Source organism: Xiphophorus hellerii, chromosome 5 (genome assembly GCF_003331165.1).
Source record: "Xiphophorus hellerii strain 12219 chromosome 5, Xiphophorus_hellerii-4.1, whole genome shotgun sequence".
NCBI lineage: Eukaryota > Metazoa > Chordata > Actinopteri > Cyprinodontiformes > Poeciliidae > Xiphophorus > Xiphophorus hellerii.
In genome coordinates, this window is record NC_045676.1 from 34,424,451 (window position 1) to 34,443,336 (window position 18,886).

The 18,886-nt window shown below is 39.3% G+C and overlaps 1 protein-coding gene across 2 annotated transcripts in view; it reads right to left on the reverse strand.

Annotated features, from left to right (window-relative positions):
* The window catches only part of gna12a (guanine nucleotide binding protein (G protein) alpha 12a), a 53,961-nt gene extending 35,624 nt beyond the window's left edge, over window positions 1-18,337 (reverse strand). For both annotated transcript variants that reach the window (XM_032563444.1, XM_032563443.1), the window contains exon 1: window positions 17,558-18,337. In XM_032563444.1, coding sequence (XP_032419335.1) covers window positions 17,558-17,875 — 318 coding nt within the window. In that variant the 5' untranslated portion in view covers window positions 17,876-18,337. The remainder of the gene's footprint in view (window positions 1-17,557) is intronic.
* Between the last annotated feature and the right edge of the window lie 549 nt (window positions 18,338-18,886).

The window sequence follows — 18,886 nt, forward strand, 5'->3', positions numbered from 1 at the left end:
AAACCTAGAGTTGATTATTATGCCAGGCTTTATTGGCTGTTTACACACTTTTATTTTGGCTTTGGACAATAAGTTTCAAGTTTTAAGTAAGCACATGGCTCATTAACATCTCCAACACATCAAACATGCTTTTTTCTTTCAAAAAACATGTTTGAAAGAAAACACCAGGACTACTTATATAGGAGGAATTTGTGTATAAAGGAATAAGATTCTCGGGGTGAGTTGCATAACTTTTATTGTTTGCAAAACCCTATTATTTAGAGATGCTATCCTATCAGAATTTTTGCAGCCAATTCTGATACCATGAGGGCCAATCACTGCTGATCACCGATCATTGCCGATCATCTGGATTGGCTGTTAATTTTTTGCTTTAGGTATAAATGCTACTATTTGATCTGGCAAAATGGAAAAATTATATGGCAATAAATTCACAAGATTTAGACAAAAAAAAACATGCAAGAATACTTCCAGGCACAATGCAGCAGCTTTTAGTCAAAGGGACAATTAAAAACTTGTAATCAGCAAAACAATATTTAAGTACAGTTGAGTAAGTAAGGTTCTCAACAGCCTAAATTATACATAAGTGAAATAAATCTCACAACACTGCCTATATCAAATAATCTCAAGAAAATAAAAGAAAGCATTAATTCAAAGTCAAATGCAGGTTGCATTAAAATAAACAATCCTAAGTTACTACATCAAAACTGCCTGAGAGCATGGCTAATTGTTTTGTGCTGGTTCTGATCTGTTGTTTCTGACCTAGCTGAGTGATTCTGCAGAACACAGGGAGGAGCTCAATTTTTTTTCAGAGCTTATGTTAGGACACCGAAAGTTCACGTGGAAGAGATCCAACAGCGAGAGCAGACCCAGCATCTTCCACCACCAGTCCGGTGATTTTAATTATTTTTTTGAGTTATTTACTTAGTTTTTGACTGTCGTGCTCATCTGGGTGAGTGTTGGTAGCTTTACCTCCTATCTGATCGCTCAAGATGTCTTTTTTTTTCCTGCAGTGAGCCTCAATAACTCACCAAACTCCATCAAGTGTTTGTTTTTTTAAATGTCCTATTAAATTTGCTGTCTTGATGCATTTTGATGTGCTTCACCTCCGAGGTATTTTGGTATTTTTCTGAGGTACAAACCTCACCATTCACTCTTAGAGCGTTAAAGTTCAGCACAATATCGATTTGTGCCTGTGCAATGTGAAGAAAAGGGGGAGATGTGATATGCATGGGGCCTCTGCAGGCTGCAAAGTATGAGATGCAGATGATTGATTTTTGTGATCGGCAATCACTGATCACACACTTTTTCATGGAAATTGGCCGATTGTGATCAGTGGCCAATTGATCAGCACACCTCTACTATTATCTATACCACTACACCAGCATGCAGCTCTAGTCTGTGACGGTTGCGAGCAGTGAGTAGCTCTGCTCCCCGCTGACAAACTACATCTGTAACATCTAAAATAAAGGAAACCCGACATAAATAATTATTTTGAGTTGAAGTAAAACATCGTCTTACATATTATATGCATTATTTTTTTCCACTTTATTTGAGGAAATCCCAAGTCGTTCCCTGACCAGCTGAGAAGCCCTTTAGTGCAACCAAGATCTACTTTTTCTCTCACCAGAGAGAGAAATGTGGTGGTATGTGTATGTGGTAGAATATGTGGTGTTATTCTACCACATAACACGAAGTTATAAAAATTGTAAATGGAACTTTACTGACTTATTTTATATGTGAATTAAAGTGATAGAAAATCTAATGCAGTGACTTCCTCATGAGATTTCTGACACAGGGAGGAGGTGTCAAGAAGTTATGGTTTTATAATCTAAATGTGAGGATAAAAGGAGGAACCAAAGAGCACCGTTTTAAATTAAAAGCACATCTTATGAAGTTGGGATATTTTTCCTCCAACAACAAGTTCCAGAGGGGTCACCGCAAACCAGATGTTGGACTGGATTTTATTTCAATGTCATTTATGAAGGTAAACTCCTTATTTTCAACAGCAAAGCTATGAAGGTTGAAAAAGGTTGTCATTTTGGAGAAAGTCTCATCAACATCAATATTTCCAATAAATAAGAGACAAAAATAATTAATTATATGTTTGATAGCACATCTGGACTGCAGTAATTTTTAGGTATCTCTCACCACACTGAGCTATCCTTGATAGCTCTGATCTTCTTCAGCATTCTGTCTCTCTTCACCTCTTCCAGTGGAGCCAGCTTGATCCTGTGATGGAAAAATTACTCAACGAACTCAAAACCACTGTTATCAGGTGGGATACTCACTCAGGCTAATAAATTAATTTTACAAATTCTAAATTATGAAATCTAAAATAGTAAAGGATCCGATAAACCTTTCACCCTGGGGAATAGAGATTGACGGTGTAAAAGTTGGGTTAAAGTCCCACAGGAAAATAATAAAAAATGAAAAATGAAATTAAAAAAATATAAAATAAACAAAGAAAATCTTAAAAACATAAGTGGGGGGTGAATCTCCCCCCGACAGCCGGTTTTTAGGCCGAGGGAAATAAAGAAATAAAGGGAACCACGGGTTTCTAGGCTGAGGGTCCTAGTGAAAGACCTTATCGGTGAATAAGGCAGGTATTTTCTTGAGTTTTGTTTTTCTAAATTAAGGGAACTAAACCTTTGGAGAATCCTAAAGACCTTTATCGGAAATAAAGGCCCCTCTTAAAAGGATCAAGAGGCAGAGCGACCATAAAGCTGATTTGTTGGATTCTGCGAAGACGTTTGCAGTCTAAAGAGGATATCCCACCCAATTCAAGAAGAATGGGTCTACGTGGTTCCAGAACGCAATCTCCTCCTCAGGATGAAATGTTTGACTATTTGATAATGAAATATTGAAATGAAAAGGCAGGGGAACGAATAAAGAATAAAAATGCTGAATATAAAATCTTTTTTACTAAATTACAGGCCTTAATATGTTAAAACAAAATGTGTCTTGTTTTTTTTCTCTTTGAATAAACAAAATTATTATTATTATTTTTTTTTACCCCTCCAAGGGGGTCTTTTTGTGGGCTCTGGTGTCCCTTATATGATAGTAGGCTGACAGGAAACGGGGAAGGAGAGGGGGGAAGACACGCGGCAAACGTCGCCGGGTCCGGGAGTCGAACCCGCGACGGCCGCGTCGAGGACTCGAGGCCTCCAAATACGGGTCGCGCTAACCGCTACGCCACCACGGCACGCCCCAAAATTATTTTATTTTAAATTATAATTATTATTTTATTTCTTACAAAGGATCAATCAATCAATTTTATTTATAAGAGACCTTTTCTTACTACAAGCAGCTCAAAGAGCTGTACAAACAATTTCTCTCAGGTTTCTCTGATGATCATGCAAAAGGTTAAAATAATATTCATAAATACATATGTATAGAAAAAAGCAAGGAAAACTACAAAAACAAGCCCTAATCGATTTCTACTTGTTTCTTCTCTTTCCCGCTGTCTGAGCCTCACTACAGTGCATCTGACCTCTGACCTCAACTCCTCAAACCTGTCCTCCCATGGACCGGATGCTGTCCCTCCTACAAAACCAGCTCATGAAAGTGACCGAGGAGAATCAAGAAAATCAAGAAGACAAAGAAGACCTCTATCACCTCCAGGCACTGAAGTGTCTGTTGATCCTAATTTTGTTTTTGACACTAGACAACTGATGGAACATTTACATTCAGGGGACGACTGTTGGTCTCCTGTTGGACATTTGGACTGAAACTGTGTGCAACGGAACTTTTAAAACCTCCGCTGTCCTGAATCAGCTTGGAGAAGGAAAAGATAAACATGCTTCAGAGCTTTGAGAGAAGAAGACTCTGAACTGTTGATTCTTGTTTTATCTGTGGACAACATGGACATTGACTGAGGGACGATCTGGACAACCCAAAGATCCAACGCCAGGACCAGTTGGACTGACAGGAAGCCGGAGGAGAGAGACGGTGGAGGATTTTGCTGCAGTGACGCCGACAAGAGGCAAGAGGAGGGGGAGAGGAGAGCGAAAGAAAAGAGACGTTCAAGATAAGTGCCACACACACACACTGCCACTGCAACGAAGACTGCTTGCTACTAACCCTGTACACATTTAGAATTTTTTTAGCGAGAAAAGAATGACTTCAATAGAGTTTTGTGTTCCTGTTATCTCTACATTTATTACAGTTTCCGTAATAACAGAAAGCCCTGAACAGAAGAACCAATATTAAAGGTCCTTTAGGGGTCCATGAGCCATAGATTGAGAAACTGTGAAGGGAAACTACAATAACTGTAGTTCTGTAGCAAAATTATGCCATTGAAATATAACAAATAAGATGATGGAGAACACTTTAAGCAAAATTATGGTTCTGAAAGAAAAGTTGAAATAAATAAATAATTTAAAGCTGAACCGTTGAAGACACAGACAGTAAATACAATGTTATCAATGAGAATCACAAAGTGGTCCTATATAAAATACCAGTGTCCCTTGACTCTAAACATTTTAAAGATTTTGTTTTCTTCCTTTTGAAAATCTATGATGAGTTACATAAAATAATACAAAATAAATTTAATTATTTTTTAATTGTTAAGAATTACAGACCTTGCTACTGCAGTGTTTATAATATTTTGGTATACCATATAATATTTGGTTGTGTTTAAATTGAACAAAGGAAAGTTCCTATAAAATACAGCTGTGATAAATTTGAACTTAGAGGTTAAAATACTTTTTGTTGTCCTGGAACTACTAGTTATGAAAAAATTAAAATAATTAATGAAGCGCTTCAGCAAAAACTTGATCACTTTGTTGGTGCAATCCTAAATTATATTGAGATCTCTTTTGTATGTGTACACATAGCTTAAAACTTTAAACAGGATCTTGTACATTAGAGTTGAATTCAAACAGTAAAATATGTTACAAAAATTGAGGAAATTTTGAAGCTTCAGTAAATTTGATAATTCAATTTAAGAAAATATACACAAAATGAGGACTGACTAAAAGTTTGATTGATGGAGTTTTGACTGACTCCAAATTCTGACCAACGTTTGTTTGTGTGTTTCAATGTTGGAGTGAATGTTTATTTGCATGTTTTGTGTTTGATGAATGTTGTTTGCTAGACTAAAAAATTATAAAAGGTTTTGTATACCCTGATCTTCACTAACTGAAATCTTCTGACTGAACCAATCTTGATGCAGTTTATTAATGGCTCTGCATCATGTGACCATGCTATTGATCTAACCTTGTTTGATTTTTGCATAAATCACCTATCTTTGGCTCTATGTTCAAACATGTTCTTGCTAAAACGTCTGCACTAGTAGCACTAACTGCAGCATGTAAACTAGTTGCTTGTGTGCTATTATTCTTACTGAAATCCAAGATTCTTATTATGTTGTCTTATTGCTAAAACCTGTCCACTATGCTTTGTCGAGCCTCACAGACTGTGAAAACCTTCCTGCCATTTCCTGCCAAAGTGCTGCTGCAGCCATCAGACCAGCTGACGGGTCGTGATGAGGGATTTCCAGAGGAAGGACTGGAACTCCAAACGCTGGCAGAGGCCGTTCCAGAGGCTATTCCAAGTGTAACTCATGACCAACACACCTGCTAAAGTCCAGGAAGGAGCAACCTAAATCCACACTGTGAAGGACTACCTGTCTGTAATACCCATCTAGATCACAACTCTAAATCTGAAACAACAGAGTGAGTAGCAAAAATTCACTCTACCAAGTATCCAGTTCAACAACCTCTGACACCGCAGACAGCCATGTTTAATTTTCTGGATCACTGAAAAACCTTCATTACAATTGGTGTTAAGTGCTGGTAACCTCTGACACCCAACCTTCAGGAAGAGGAAGGAACGCAACGAAAGGAATACGGAAGAGACGGAAAATAACAACAAACATTGGTTGCTTTTGTACATCAAAAAGGCTCCCCAACCAAAGAACTATTGCTGGTCCACTGGCGAGTGGTCGAAGTGGGGAGTGAAGATTGAAATATATATATTTAAAAAGTTCCAGAGAGAGAAAGAAGAAAAAACAAGGACGTTCATTATGACAGCGATCACGTCTTCATCTTGTTTCAATTACAGACATTTGTGTTGGTTGTTTCTGATTTTTTATTGTTTGTGTCACTCAGGTGGTGGGCTTTCTTTCCCTCTGCTACTGTAGAAACGTTTCCGCTACATGAACTGCGGGATATTAATTGGCAGTGATATTGAAAATAATGCGTAATGTTTGTTTTTGTTTTTTGTCTTTAAGTAGTGTTAATCATTGATATTTTCAGGCTAGTATCCGAGCTTAGCTTTCCTATACTGCTTTGCAATTCACAGAAATGTCTATGTTTCACAAAAACAAATGCCTATCCTTTCTGCATGTTGTACATATGCATTTATGATTTGATTTAACATTTTGTTTCATCTGGAAATATGCTACTTTTTTTCTCTTATTTTCATGATTATGGATTGTTGTTGTGATGTGGTTTAGATTGAGTTATGCGATTAGATATAAGTTTTCTGTTAAGCTTGGGTTTTGTTTTTTTGTTTTGATGCTGATTTTTTGTTTGTTTTTCTTTTTAAATGTTTTTTTATTGTTAAATTTTTCTCCTCCTTGATTAGCTTTTGTGTTACATTTTTATTTTCTTTTTTATTGTTTCTTGGTTTTTTCTGTCTTCAATCACTGGTATGATACCTCCACAATTTTCCTGGATGGAACATATAGAGGACCGTCTCCCTGGCAAGGAGGGGTTGCAAAATAACTTTTCCTACCAAACACAGTGATATTATTGCAGGGTAGACAAGGGAAATGCCGGTAGGTTTTTCGTATCTTGCGTATATGTTCCTTTTGTTACGTCTTCCAGGATAGTGTTGTGTCTTGTCTTTTGAGTGAGGAGGGAAATGTGTGCTGATTAATATTAAGTATTATCATATTTAATTATAATCAAAAGGGGGAAATGTGATGGAAAAATTACATTAAGGTCACATCTGCAAGTCATGTTATATGAATGCTTATGAACTCTCACCAAAAGAACTATTTGGGTTACATGTAGAAGGTTGGAAGTTGTTTTCTACAGCTGCATCAGAACCAGACTGTCTCACCCCTTGTTGTGAATTCTTTATCTTTGGTATAAAACTCATGTGTTGTCTCTGCCTGACAGAGCTTTTCATCCAGACTTGCTTTCATTACTGATTGTCCTACAAGCTCTCTGTATTGTGCACAATATATGAATAAACCTGATTGAGTGATTTCACCTGAACAGTGCTTGGAAATAGTATTTTTTCCATGACAATTCCCCTAACTGACTCAGCCTTTCTTATCAGTTTGTTAAGTCTGTTTTAGTCTTTCACCTTCATTGCAGCAACCCAGTCCACCACTGCATAGAAGATGGAACTGGCCACTGGTGACTGAGAACATGAGGTTTCCTACTGCAGATTCAATTCAATTCAAAATTTAAAAATGCTTTATTAATCCCAAAGGAAAATTAAATATTGTGACTCATTAATTTAGATTCTTCAAAGAGTTACTGAAGATCATGATGGCTATTGGCAGGAAAGATCTTCTGCAGCGGTCTGTACTGCACTGACTCTGAAGAAACCTTTGACTGAAGATGCTCTGCTTTCCCAAGACAGTCTCATGAAGAGGATACCTGTCAAGTCTCCTGTCAAATCTCCTGTTTCGGTCGGAAACTATCATCTTTTACCCCCCTCTCACCCTGTGCTTCCGTATTATTATATTTCCATAATATCCCGCATTGTGCCCCGCGACCCCTGATCTCACGGTAGTTGCGTCACCCCTCCACTTTTAAGTTGGGGTGGGGTAACTTGACAGGTATGGTGAAGAACAGGATGGTCAGAGTTGTCCATAATTTTCTTGATCCTATGAAGAATCATTCTTTGCATAATATTCTCCAGAGGTTCCACAGTCGTCCCCAGAGCAGAACCAGCCTTCTTTATCAGGCTGTTGAGCCTTTTTAGGTCCCTGACTGATGCTAATCGATGAAAAGATGCCGCTCTCAACAACAGACTTATAGAAGATCTGCAGCATCTTGCTGCAAAACTTGAAGGATCTTTGTGGTGAGGTTCTATTATGACTTGGACAAACAAGAATCACTGACCAAGGCCAAAGAACACTTTAGTGAAATTTATTACGCTTTTCTTCAGGTGAACACAGAGGAGAGGTACAGAATATATACAAAGGACGTCCAAGGCAGGTTAAAACAAACAGCAGTACCATCAGTGCAAGAGTCCATCACCTTCAGTGTGACTTGTCAGGAGTCTAACCACATAGTCCCTGTGGTGCAGAGCCCTGCCTTTCCAAGCCACAGGCTTTAAAAGCTGCCTATGGCTGCCAGCTTGGTCTGCTTTTAAAGCCGTAGGAAAAAAAAAAACGAAATTACTTTTAATTCAAGTAAACTCTTAAAGTATACAAAGTAATAATAATAAATTACAATACTAAGGAAAAAGAAAAAATATAAATAAATAAACTTGTGATCAGAAATACAATAATCAATTTAATAGAAAACACTCAATACGTTCTGATGATATCACTACGTCATCATGTGACTCCCTCCCGGCGCACCACAATCTGGAAACAGCGCTGCTTGAAAATAGAACCAGGAAAACGTTTGAAGGTGAAAACAGGTTAGGATGGAAATGATAACTGAAGCAGGAACACCGCGTGTGCACCCACAATGAACCACGTCAGTTTAAGCTGCAGCAAAAAGTAAGTTAGTGGTTGTGCATACGTTTGTGTTTATGTGTGTGGGGGCGTGCTGTGTGTCCGTGTCACATGCTGACACGGACTGAATAACCAAGTCTCAGCTCATGACCGCTGCTCTGTCACAATCTTAGCTTCCTCAAGAAGTCCAGTCTGCTCTGTCCCTTCTTATTAGATGCTTCACTGTTGATTCTCCAGTCCAGTATGTTTTCCAGATGAACACAAAGATATTTATATTCCTCAACCACCTCCACTTCTTCTTCCATGATGGAAATAGAGTTTGAGTTTTATCTGTTTTTTCTGAAATCTACAATCATCTCCTTTGTTTTGTTTACAATTAAGATAAGATTATTGTTCCCGCACCAATTTTCTGAGTATTTCTGTAGATGAAGTCTGAAGTGTACAGAGAGAAAAAAAATGGTGAAAGTACAGTGCCCTGTGGTGCTTCTGTGTTACTGACCACCTGGTTAGACACAGTCCTTCAGTCTCACAAACTGTGGTCTGTTTGTGAGGTAGTCATAGATCCAGGAGATTGTTGAGGCCTCCACCTGTGTTTTTTTGGAGTTTCTCACAGAGCAGATCAGGCTGAATTTTGTTAAATGCACAAAAGAAGTCAAAAACATGATCCTCACAGTGCTGCCTGCTTTGTCCAGATGACAATGGGTTTGTTGAAGTAGGTGTTTAATGACATCATCAACTCCAACTCCACGGCGATAAGCATGCTGGTAAGGATCCTGATATGCGATTGTCTGCTTATTGAGGTGGGCCAACAAGAGTCTCTCCAGGACCTTCATGATGTTAGATTGTCAGAGCATCAGGATTACTGATCTGTGAGTTTTCTTATGTACTGGAACCAGGCAGAATCTCTTCCACAATGGTGGAACCTTCTCTTGGGTCAGGCTAATGTTGAAGAGATGTTGCAGAATCCTACCGAGCTGCTCTGCATAGGCCTTTAGGAGTCTGGGGCTGACACCATCCAGACCTGCAGCCTTGTTCTGGTTCAGTCTCTCTAACTGCCTCTTCACCTGACTTCTAGATACAGAGAAGTGGGCAAAGGGAATAGCAGCATCTCCTGATTTGGTTGAAGACAAATTTGTGCAAGCAGAAGAGTTCATGACTGATGTGGAAAATGAAACATCTGAGATTCAACAGGAAAGAAGTGGGTCAGAGGAAGGTGGGATGTCTGTATGGCTGGGGACAGGGAAGGATGATGATGATGATGAGCTTGTTCCTGAGCTGAATCTGTTGAATATGTTCAGCTCATTTGCTCTGTCTAGGCTTCCATCTATCTGATCCTCCTTTTGCTTGTAGCCTGTAATCTTCTTCATCCCTGACCACACATCCGTGATATTGTTCCTCTGCAGTTTGTTCTCCAGCTTCTTCCTGTACTTCTCCTTTCTGTCTCTAATCTTGACTTTGAGCTGCTTCTGTATACGCCTCAATAACTCCCTGTCTCGTTCCCTAAAGACTCTTTTTTTTCCTTGTTTAACAGTTTCTTTAGGTCACTGGTGATCCAGGGTTTGTTATTCGGGAAGCATCTCTCTGTTCTGGTAGGGATGATGGTGTCCACACACACAGCATGACAAGAGGGAATTTTGGCAGTTCCTGACAAGTAGAGCTGCCATCCGCTTTGAAATTGAGGGCTATTAGCAGTTTTTTGTCTGGGAAACTGTAGGGATCTGCCAATAACTGACGCATACTTTGTGTCTCGATGTTGCCTAGGAGAGGCTTTCATATTTAAAAGAAGTTGGTGGGAGCCATACAAATGCAAATCAAGTACTCAACACTGGTCTTCCTGACCTCCATTATCTTATGGAGATGTAAATACATGTTGGTGTTGTAATGCAATGGGCCAAACAGTTTAACAAATTTTGAGAAATTTGTAGGCATCATTCTGCAATAGAAGTATTTCATGAAGAAGTATGATTGGAGAAAGAATACTCAAATAGTGATCTATCTTATCAGGTAACCTATATCTTACATGTGTTTTAGGAGCACTGAAAAACTTAATTGACAATATAAAAGCATAATGTTCAGGATTGCGTACAATAGACTTTTGTTGAACATAATTTTACTTTGACATTCCACCCATCTGTAGATTTATCATTGCATAACTTAATGAAAAATAAGAAAAAAAACATGTTCCAGAGTTGTTTCTTTGTTCAAAAAATATTTTTAACGATTTTGAAACTAAATGTTACTGTTAGTCCTGTGATCTTTCTCATCCCAGTTCAAACCACTTTAGCATTGTTATTTTTTACTTTTTCTTCCAGCTTTTTCTTATACATAGTTCTGTCTTCACACAATTTAAGTTTAAGCTATTTTTGTATGCTTTTGCGTTCTGACCGATCACCAAACTTAAAGGCTCTCTTCTTGTTATTAAGTAGAGATTTCAACCCTCTTGTAACCCATAGTTTGTTGTCGGGTAGCATTTGACCTTTTTTGTGGTGATAGAATTGTCCACACATAAACCAATCTAGTCAGAAATGAACTGCTAAGCTGTCAATGTCCTCTCCATGTGCTTTATCAAATATTGTCAACGAGGGCCACGGATGAATTGTAGAGGTGCGGGATAAAAACCACTCCAGGAGGGGATAATGTTATTCTTCCTTCAATGAAGAAAAACGAACATGAGTACAGCTGGCTGGTTTGTGTGCTCTAACGCCGATGCAGACTTTACACATCCACACCAGAGTCAGTGAGCAACATCAACTAACACAAAAACATTTCCCCCCGGAACACACAACTGCTGCATGCAGAGTTCCATTAACAAGGTAAATGCACAGTAACACACTTAAAACTCAGATTGGTCTATCTAGTATGGGAAATAATGGATGTATAATACAAGTATTACAATATTTCCCAGTATGGTCTCTAAATGCATGCTCGCTCGAAATCCTTCAATTAACAATGTTCTCATTCAGAGCCAAAACATTCCATAATTACGTAGCATACCTTTGCACAGCTAACATATACATGCGTGACAATCTACACATCTTGATCACCTTAAAAATAATCAAACAGGACCCATTTGGAGTTAATCTGCTGATCCAACCCCATTTTCTTTTTCAGTGAGAATGAAATCACCCAGCGGATAACGTGCATTTCATGTACTTTGGCGTTCAGACCAATGTGTTTCATCTTCATGTGACAAAAACTTGGGAAATTTACTATTTATATTAAAGTGAGGTTTAAACATTCTTTTTTTTACATTTTATTTATTTTGCATGTGTTATGTCAGTGTCTGAGAATAAATGTCATTCAGGTTCATTGTTTAAGTTTAAACAATAAAAGAGTAAAATCATGAAAAAACATTGGGTTCGATGCTTGTTGGCCTAAATAACTAAATGGAGTCAGATTTCAGTGTATTTGGGTGAGTTTTGTCGTTTTGTCATTTATTATTGTAAACAAAAAAAGTTTTGTGTGTCTGACGCACATTTTCACGGCACGTAAAAAGTTTGTGTACGTTTACCCAAACTTACACACCTCATTCATCTTTATACATGCCGACTTGTATGTAAACTATGGCATATACGCATGCTTTATACATGAGGCCCCTGGGCTTTCCCTCATTGACTAAAGAGACAGTTATGCTGTGGGGGGACTACGGATTTTGAAGAAATTATTAAATAATTGGAGAAGGCGTTCGACCGTGTCCCTCAGGGAGCCCTGGGGGGGTTCTCCTGAAGTATGGAGTACCGGGCCCTTTGATACGGGCTGTCAGGTCTGACCGGTGTCAGAGTCTGGTCCGCATTGCCTACAGTAGGTCAGGCTTGTTTCCGGTGAAAGTTGGACTCTGCCAGGGCTGCCCTTTGTCATCGATTTTGTTCATTACTTTCATGGACAGAATTTCTAGGTGCAGCCAAGGTGTTGAGGGGATCTGTTTTGGTGGCCTTAGGATAGCATCTCTGCTTTTTGCGGATTATGTGGTCCTATTGGCTTCATCAGGTTGTGATCTGCAGCTCTCGCTGGAGCGGTTCGCAGCCGAGTGTGAAACGGCCGGGATGAGGATCAGTGCCTCCAAATCCGAGGCCAAGGTCTTGAGCGGGAAAAGGGTAGAGTGTCTTCTCCGGGTCGGGGAGAGGTGTCCTGCCCCAAGTGGAGGAGTTTAAGTATCTTGGGATCTTGTTCACAAATGAGGGAAGAAGGGACGGGAGATCGACAGACAGATTGGCGAAGGCTGCTGTGAAGTGGGCGCTGTACCGGTCTGTCGTGGTGAAGAGAGAGCTGAGCCAAAAAGCGAAGCTCTCGATTTGCCAGTTGATCTACGTTCCCACCCTCATCTATGGTCATGAGCTTTGGGTCATGACCGAAAGAACAAGATCGCGGATACAAGCGGCCAAAATGGGTTTTCTCCGTAGGGTGTTTGGGCTCTCCCTTAGAGATAGGGTGAGAAGCTCAGTCATCTGGGAGGGACTCAGAGTAGAACCGCTGCTCCTTCACATCGAGAGGAGCCAGTTGAGGTGGCTCGGGCAAATGGTCAGGATGCCTCCTGGATGCCTCCCTGGTGAGGTGTTCCGGGCACGTCCCAAGGGAGGAGGCCCCGGGGAAGACCCAGGACACGCTGGAGGGACTATGTCTCTTGGCTGGCCTGGGAACGCCTTGGGATTCCCCCGGAAGAGCTGGAACAAGTGGCTGAGGAGAGGGAAGTCTGGGCCTCCCTTCTGAAGCTGCTACCCCCGCGACCCGACCCCGGATAAAGCGGAAGAAAATGGATGAATGGATGGGTATTTAATAAATCTCTGACATATTATTTTTCTCATTATTGTCACATTAGCAAATACATATAATTTTCATTAATTCTAACTGATCTAAAACAAGAGAAGTTTGTTCTGATTTACCTTATCAGAATCAGAATAAAATGTGCCTTAAGCACTACAGTTACACCTATTCATTTTTGACAGATGGATGAAAGAGATTTCAAAATGCTCAGTATCCAAAAGTGAAAAAGGATCAGCCATGTTTTGATGGAAGTACTTATCTTCCACTCTGGCAAACAGACGTAGGATGTTGGTCTAAGGAAGACTAAGGAATCCAGCATAATTGATATTTGCAGCTCCACTTATACCAGCAGGATTTCTTTTGCTTAACCTCATTGTGTGAGAAACAAATGGTTCCAGGTTGGCAAGGATTATAGCAGAGATTTAACACCACACAGGATGCATAATTACAGAGACTCACAGAACAAAACCACATCTACATGCTCTTTTTAATATCCAGCACCTGTGTGTTCTCTCCCAGTTTTATCCCACCTTCTTTCCCAGCTTAATTCCTTTCCTCTGTCATCAAGTTCCTATGAAAGGTGAGGATGTTCTACACCTGCCAGGTGTCACTGATCCACCACCGGAAAACCAAACCACACGACTAAAGATTAGCAATATGTTCTTCATGTAATTATGCTCTGGAAATATATTTCAGACAGATGGATAGAAGAAAGCCTGAAAAGTACAGTACAGACCAAAAGTTTGGACACACCTTCTAATTCAATGGGTTTTCTTTATTTTCATGACTATTTATAAGGCAAGAAATCCCACTTATTAACCTGACAGGGCACACCTATGAAGTGAAAACCATTTCAGGTGACTACCTCTTGAAGCTCATCAAGAAAATGCAGAGTGTGTGCAAAGCAGTAATCACAGCAAAAGGTTGCTACTTTGAAGAAACTACAATAAAAGGGCTATTTTCAGTTGTTTTACACTTTTTTGTTTAGTGCATATTTCCACATGTGTTATTCATAGTTTTGATGCCTTCAGTGTGAATCTACAATGTCAATAGTCATGAAAATAAAGGAAATTCATTGAATTAAAAGGTGTGTCCAAACTTTTGGTCTGTACTGTAAATTTACTGTGCTGAGCATATTTCAAGATTTTTGGTTGTTTTATACTTTAAACATGCCAATTATCTAAGGGAATATTGAGTAGACCAATTACTAATTGAGATATAGATGCTTTATCCTTTTTATAGCAACTTAGAGTACTGTGTACACATTTTAAACCACATCTGATTTCTATTCTTATTATTTTAAGGTGGTCTTGAGGAATAGTTCTCTAGGTTCTGAAGGTGTTTCAAATTTTCTCTGTGCACATTCTCTGCTTTTATCTTTGTATTCTATCTATGCATTGTTCTTGGCCAAGGCTACATATTATATATGGCATGCCCCTCACTAGACTAAGGCTTGCTTGTTTTTATGTAATAAATAAATAAATAAATAAATAAATAAATAAATAAATAAATAAATAAAAATGTTTTAAAATAGTTTTATCCAGACCTGCCAATTCAGATTTTGGCCGCCAATTTCTTTTTTGTCAGAAATGTCGGCAAATATAACAAGAAAGTTGCTGGGTTAACAACAGTGGGGTGACTATTGTTAACTGCAAACATGAAGACATGAAATGGTGGGCCGACCTGTCGGTCAGCCATCAGCTGGTTTTTAGGTTGATAAAATCAGGGGATAAGATTGGTTTCATATGTAGGTATCGGCAATCTCCCAAAATTAATTAAATTGGCACAGATAAATAGCCTCGTCAACAAATCAGTGCACCCCTACTTCAATACTCATTCCAAACTTTGTCTGACCTCCTGTCAAGCAGAGTTGCTGTGCGCAGCCACGCTAAGATCAGAAAAGGGTGTTCCTTAAAATAAAGCAACAAAAAATTATTTGTGGAACTTAAAACTTAAAAACTCAACAGTCACAAAATGGAAAACTTAGTCTCTAGTGTCTCATAAATTAAATCTCCCCATTTGTCCCCATGGATCCAGCAGACAAATCCAGTGCAGCAGATTTAGCACATCATGAAGGGCTGGTCCAATGTTGTCGGGCCTTGAGCAAAATTTAATTTGTGCACCCTCTTCCTCATAGAAACCTGTGAGAGGGAGGGGCAGTTTGTTGGCCACGCTTGAAAGCAATCAGTGATAATTGTAATTTGCTGAGATAACAAAAATACATTCACAAACAAAGCTCAAACTCAAAGATTAAATTTATAGCATCAGATTGTAGCTATGGTAACAAAACAATCTAACTATGAAGATTATGAAACTATGAAGATTGTTCCTTGCACTTTTACAAAGTAAAATTGAAGGCTCCTTAACATCCTAAATTTAAATGTTAATTTAAAATCTTGTAATTTATCTATGAGGAGAGTTAAACAGTTAAATCTAGTTAAAACGTTTGTCACAAAGAGTAGAAATGAAGCAAACGTTGTTGCTTCATGTCCTCCTCTGGAATCTCAGAAAAAACACCTGAGCCTGGGAATCAGTGTCCTCCTCCTCATCATATGGGTAGGCTTTGCTTTCCTGTCTTTATTATTTAGTATAATTTGTTTCAAAAAATGTAAAAGCTATGTAGGCATATAAGTTTATGTGTGTGTTGCATTATGCACGACAGTTGGGCCATGAGGGGATCAGATCCGAATTTCTGTGTGCCATGCGCATTGTGTTTGTGGGGCCTATCAGTGTGGGTTAGGTTTGTGTGGTTCGTGCATGTTGAGGTTGTGGCTGTGTTCGTGTGGATCAGGTGCAATGATCCACACCTGATCCACATGGAGGGTTTTATGCGTACCCTCTGATAACATCCTGCCGGTGCCGCTGTCCGAACTAATACAGATATACAGTAAGTATCAGATCTGTGCATCTCGAGATCTAATATGTAAGCTTCTGAGCAACATACAGTCATGAACAGGTTCATATTTTCCTGGGAAAGACTTGCTTAGTTTAGCAAGAAAGCTGTAGAACCTTATCAGCACTTTGAGTGTAACTTCCAACATCCTCTATTTGCAACTAACTTTTATCTCTACACATCTGTTCATTCTGTTACAAGCTAATTCTGTTGAAATGAGCAGATAATGTGTGTAGCTTACATTAAGCAGTGATTAAGTTTGAGTATGTTTGAGCTTAGAATGTGGCTGTATGCCTGCATTTGTGGGAGGCTTGTAAACGCTATTTTGTCTGAGCTGGAGTCCAGGATTTTATCTGACTTGCCTAGGCTGTGTGGCACTCGGGGCGGATGTGCTCATCCCTCAGGAATAGTCTGGTATTGTTAGCTGGTGAAGGAGGCCCAGCCATGACAGCAAACAAAGGAACATCACACACAGACTTCAGGATAAAAATATGCACAATGTCAACAGAGCTCTGGGTGCATGTTGGTGAGAATTTCTCGAGCTCATTTACATAAAATTAATTTTTATGATGATTCAGTCTGCCAGTGATGAAGTCCATACTATTATTTATGGTTATCTGAAAGCTAATGGTTTCAGTTTAATGAGTAAAAAGAAAAAAAAAACCCAACAATCTGTACATCTACGGAGCTTGCATCAAATTTGCTTACTTTCTGACTGATTCATGTTAAAATGTTAGTCCTTTCCAGACACAAATTTGGAGATCTCAAGATTTTGGAACAAACATTTTAATATGTAGCCTGCTAAAAAAAAAAGAAAAAAAAAGTGTAAGATGGACGGATGCATAAAAGGACAGACAAATGTTTGGATAGATGAATGGATGATTAGTTTGTCCTTTGGTCACTCTGGCCAAAGGACAGATTAGATTACGTGTATGTTAAACAATAGATTCTCTAAAAGATGGATGGATACTACTTTTAGACAATGGGAAGAGGAATTAAGTTTATTAATATTATTCTATCATGGTTTGGTTTTCAATACTTTTTCAGACTGTTTACAGTTAATGATCAACTGCAACTGGCAGAGCTCACTGATCAGCTATTTGCCATGTTATGTGTAAAGTTTTCTAATATTGTCTCAGCTGAATAATCACAAAAGAATCCCTTTTGGCTGTGATAAATAATCAAAATGTCCATTTAGTTAGACAACTCTTGCAAGTTTAAATATCCGTCATGAAAGAGCAGTGAATGATCCTTACCTTTAATATATTCTCATATATAGTGCCCCGGAAATCTAGCAGTGCTTTCTTATCAAACTCCTGCCCGTTAATGATGCGCATCTGTTTCAGGAATGTGGACTTTCCGCTTTCTCCGGCCCCGAGAAGGAGGATCTTCACCAGCCGCCGAACGGCTCTCCTCTCCCGTGCGAGCATGGCATCTATCTCCCGGCTCCGGCGCCTCGCCTCTCGCTCTTGCACTGCGTCCCTTTCTCGGCTGCCCTGCTTGCTCGCGCCCGGCTCTCGGGTGGCCTCGGCTGGGAGCAGGCAGCGGCTTAGGGTGCGGACCACTCCCGACATTGCGAGTCCGTGGGAAAAATAATTAGAAAAAGTTTACTGAAACTCCAGTGCGAAAATATTCATTATATGACTGCCACCTCCGGAAAGGGACTGACCCAGTTCGACAACATCCACTATGTCAGACAAACCGTCTCCACCGGGTAAATCAGAAAAGTCTACATCTAGTGGAAGAAGTCCTTACTTATCATCCGACCGGCAGACAAGCCGTGTCCATCTTGGTTGGGCGCATCCAAGATAAATTTCATGGAGAAACAAAGCCTATAAAACTACTTGAACATCCACTTAAATAGCCAAAATAAAGCCCAGAAAATAGACCTCAAGTCGGCGTGTCTATCCGAAGCACAAGACTTCTAGCTGTGGAATCTCCCGCAAAGGGACAGCCTGATCCAAACTACCCAAATAGACAGCTAGTGGTCGGTGAACTTGAGAGAGCAGCCCCTGCGGGCGGCGGGGGGACGGTCACACTGATAAGGAGCACCGCTGAAGTACCGTGGCCTTACCACAGGGTGCGCCCTCGGACACAATGGAGCAAAAAATCCCTTACAATCACACTAATGAGAAGAATATTTCATTCTAAATATTTATCTGAATTCTTATCGAAAGAAAGATACAGTGTGAAACAATAATACAAAAATAATGAAAATAATATTTCATTGTTTTTAGAGATAACAGTGTTTGTCATTACAAAGGATGTAAGCTCCACTCCCTCAGCTCTTATTATTGCTGCTACTAGGGACCTCCTGGCATTTCACTGATTTAGAACTTCTAATTGGGCTACGAGTATGTTACTTGTTTCTAATTATCAAGTTAAAAAAAGAAAGTACATCAAAGGAAAACAACTGCATCTAATCTAAAAACACACAGGCTCCCTTATAGAAAGAAACCCGTTTTATGATGAACTTTTATGACTTATTATTTTTGATTAGTTACTTGGTGGTTTTTATAAAGTTTTTAAGATGCAAAAGAAAGTATTATAGTCATTTTTAGATATTTAATGAAGTAATAATTGCC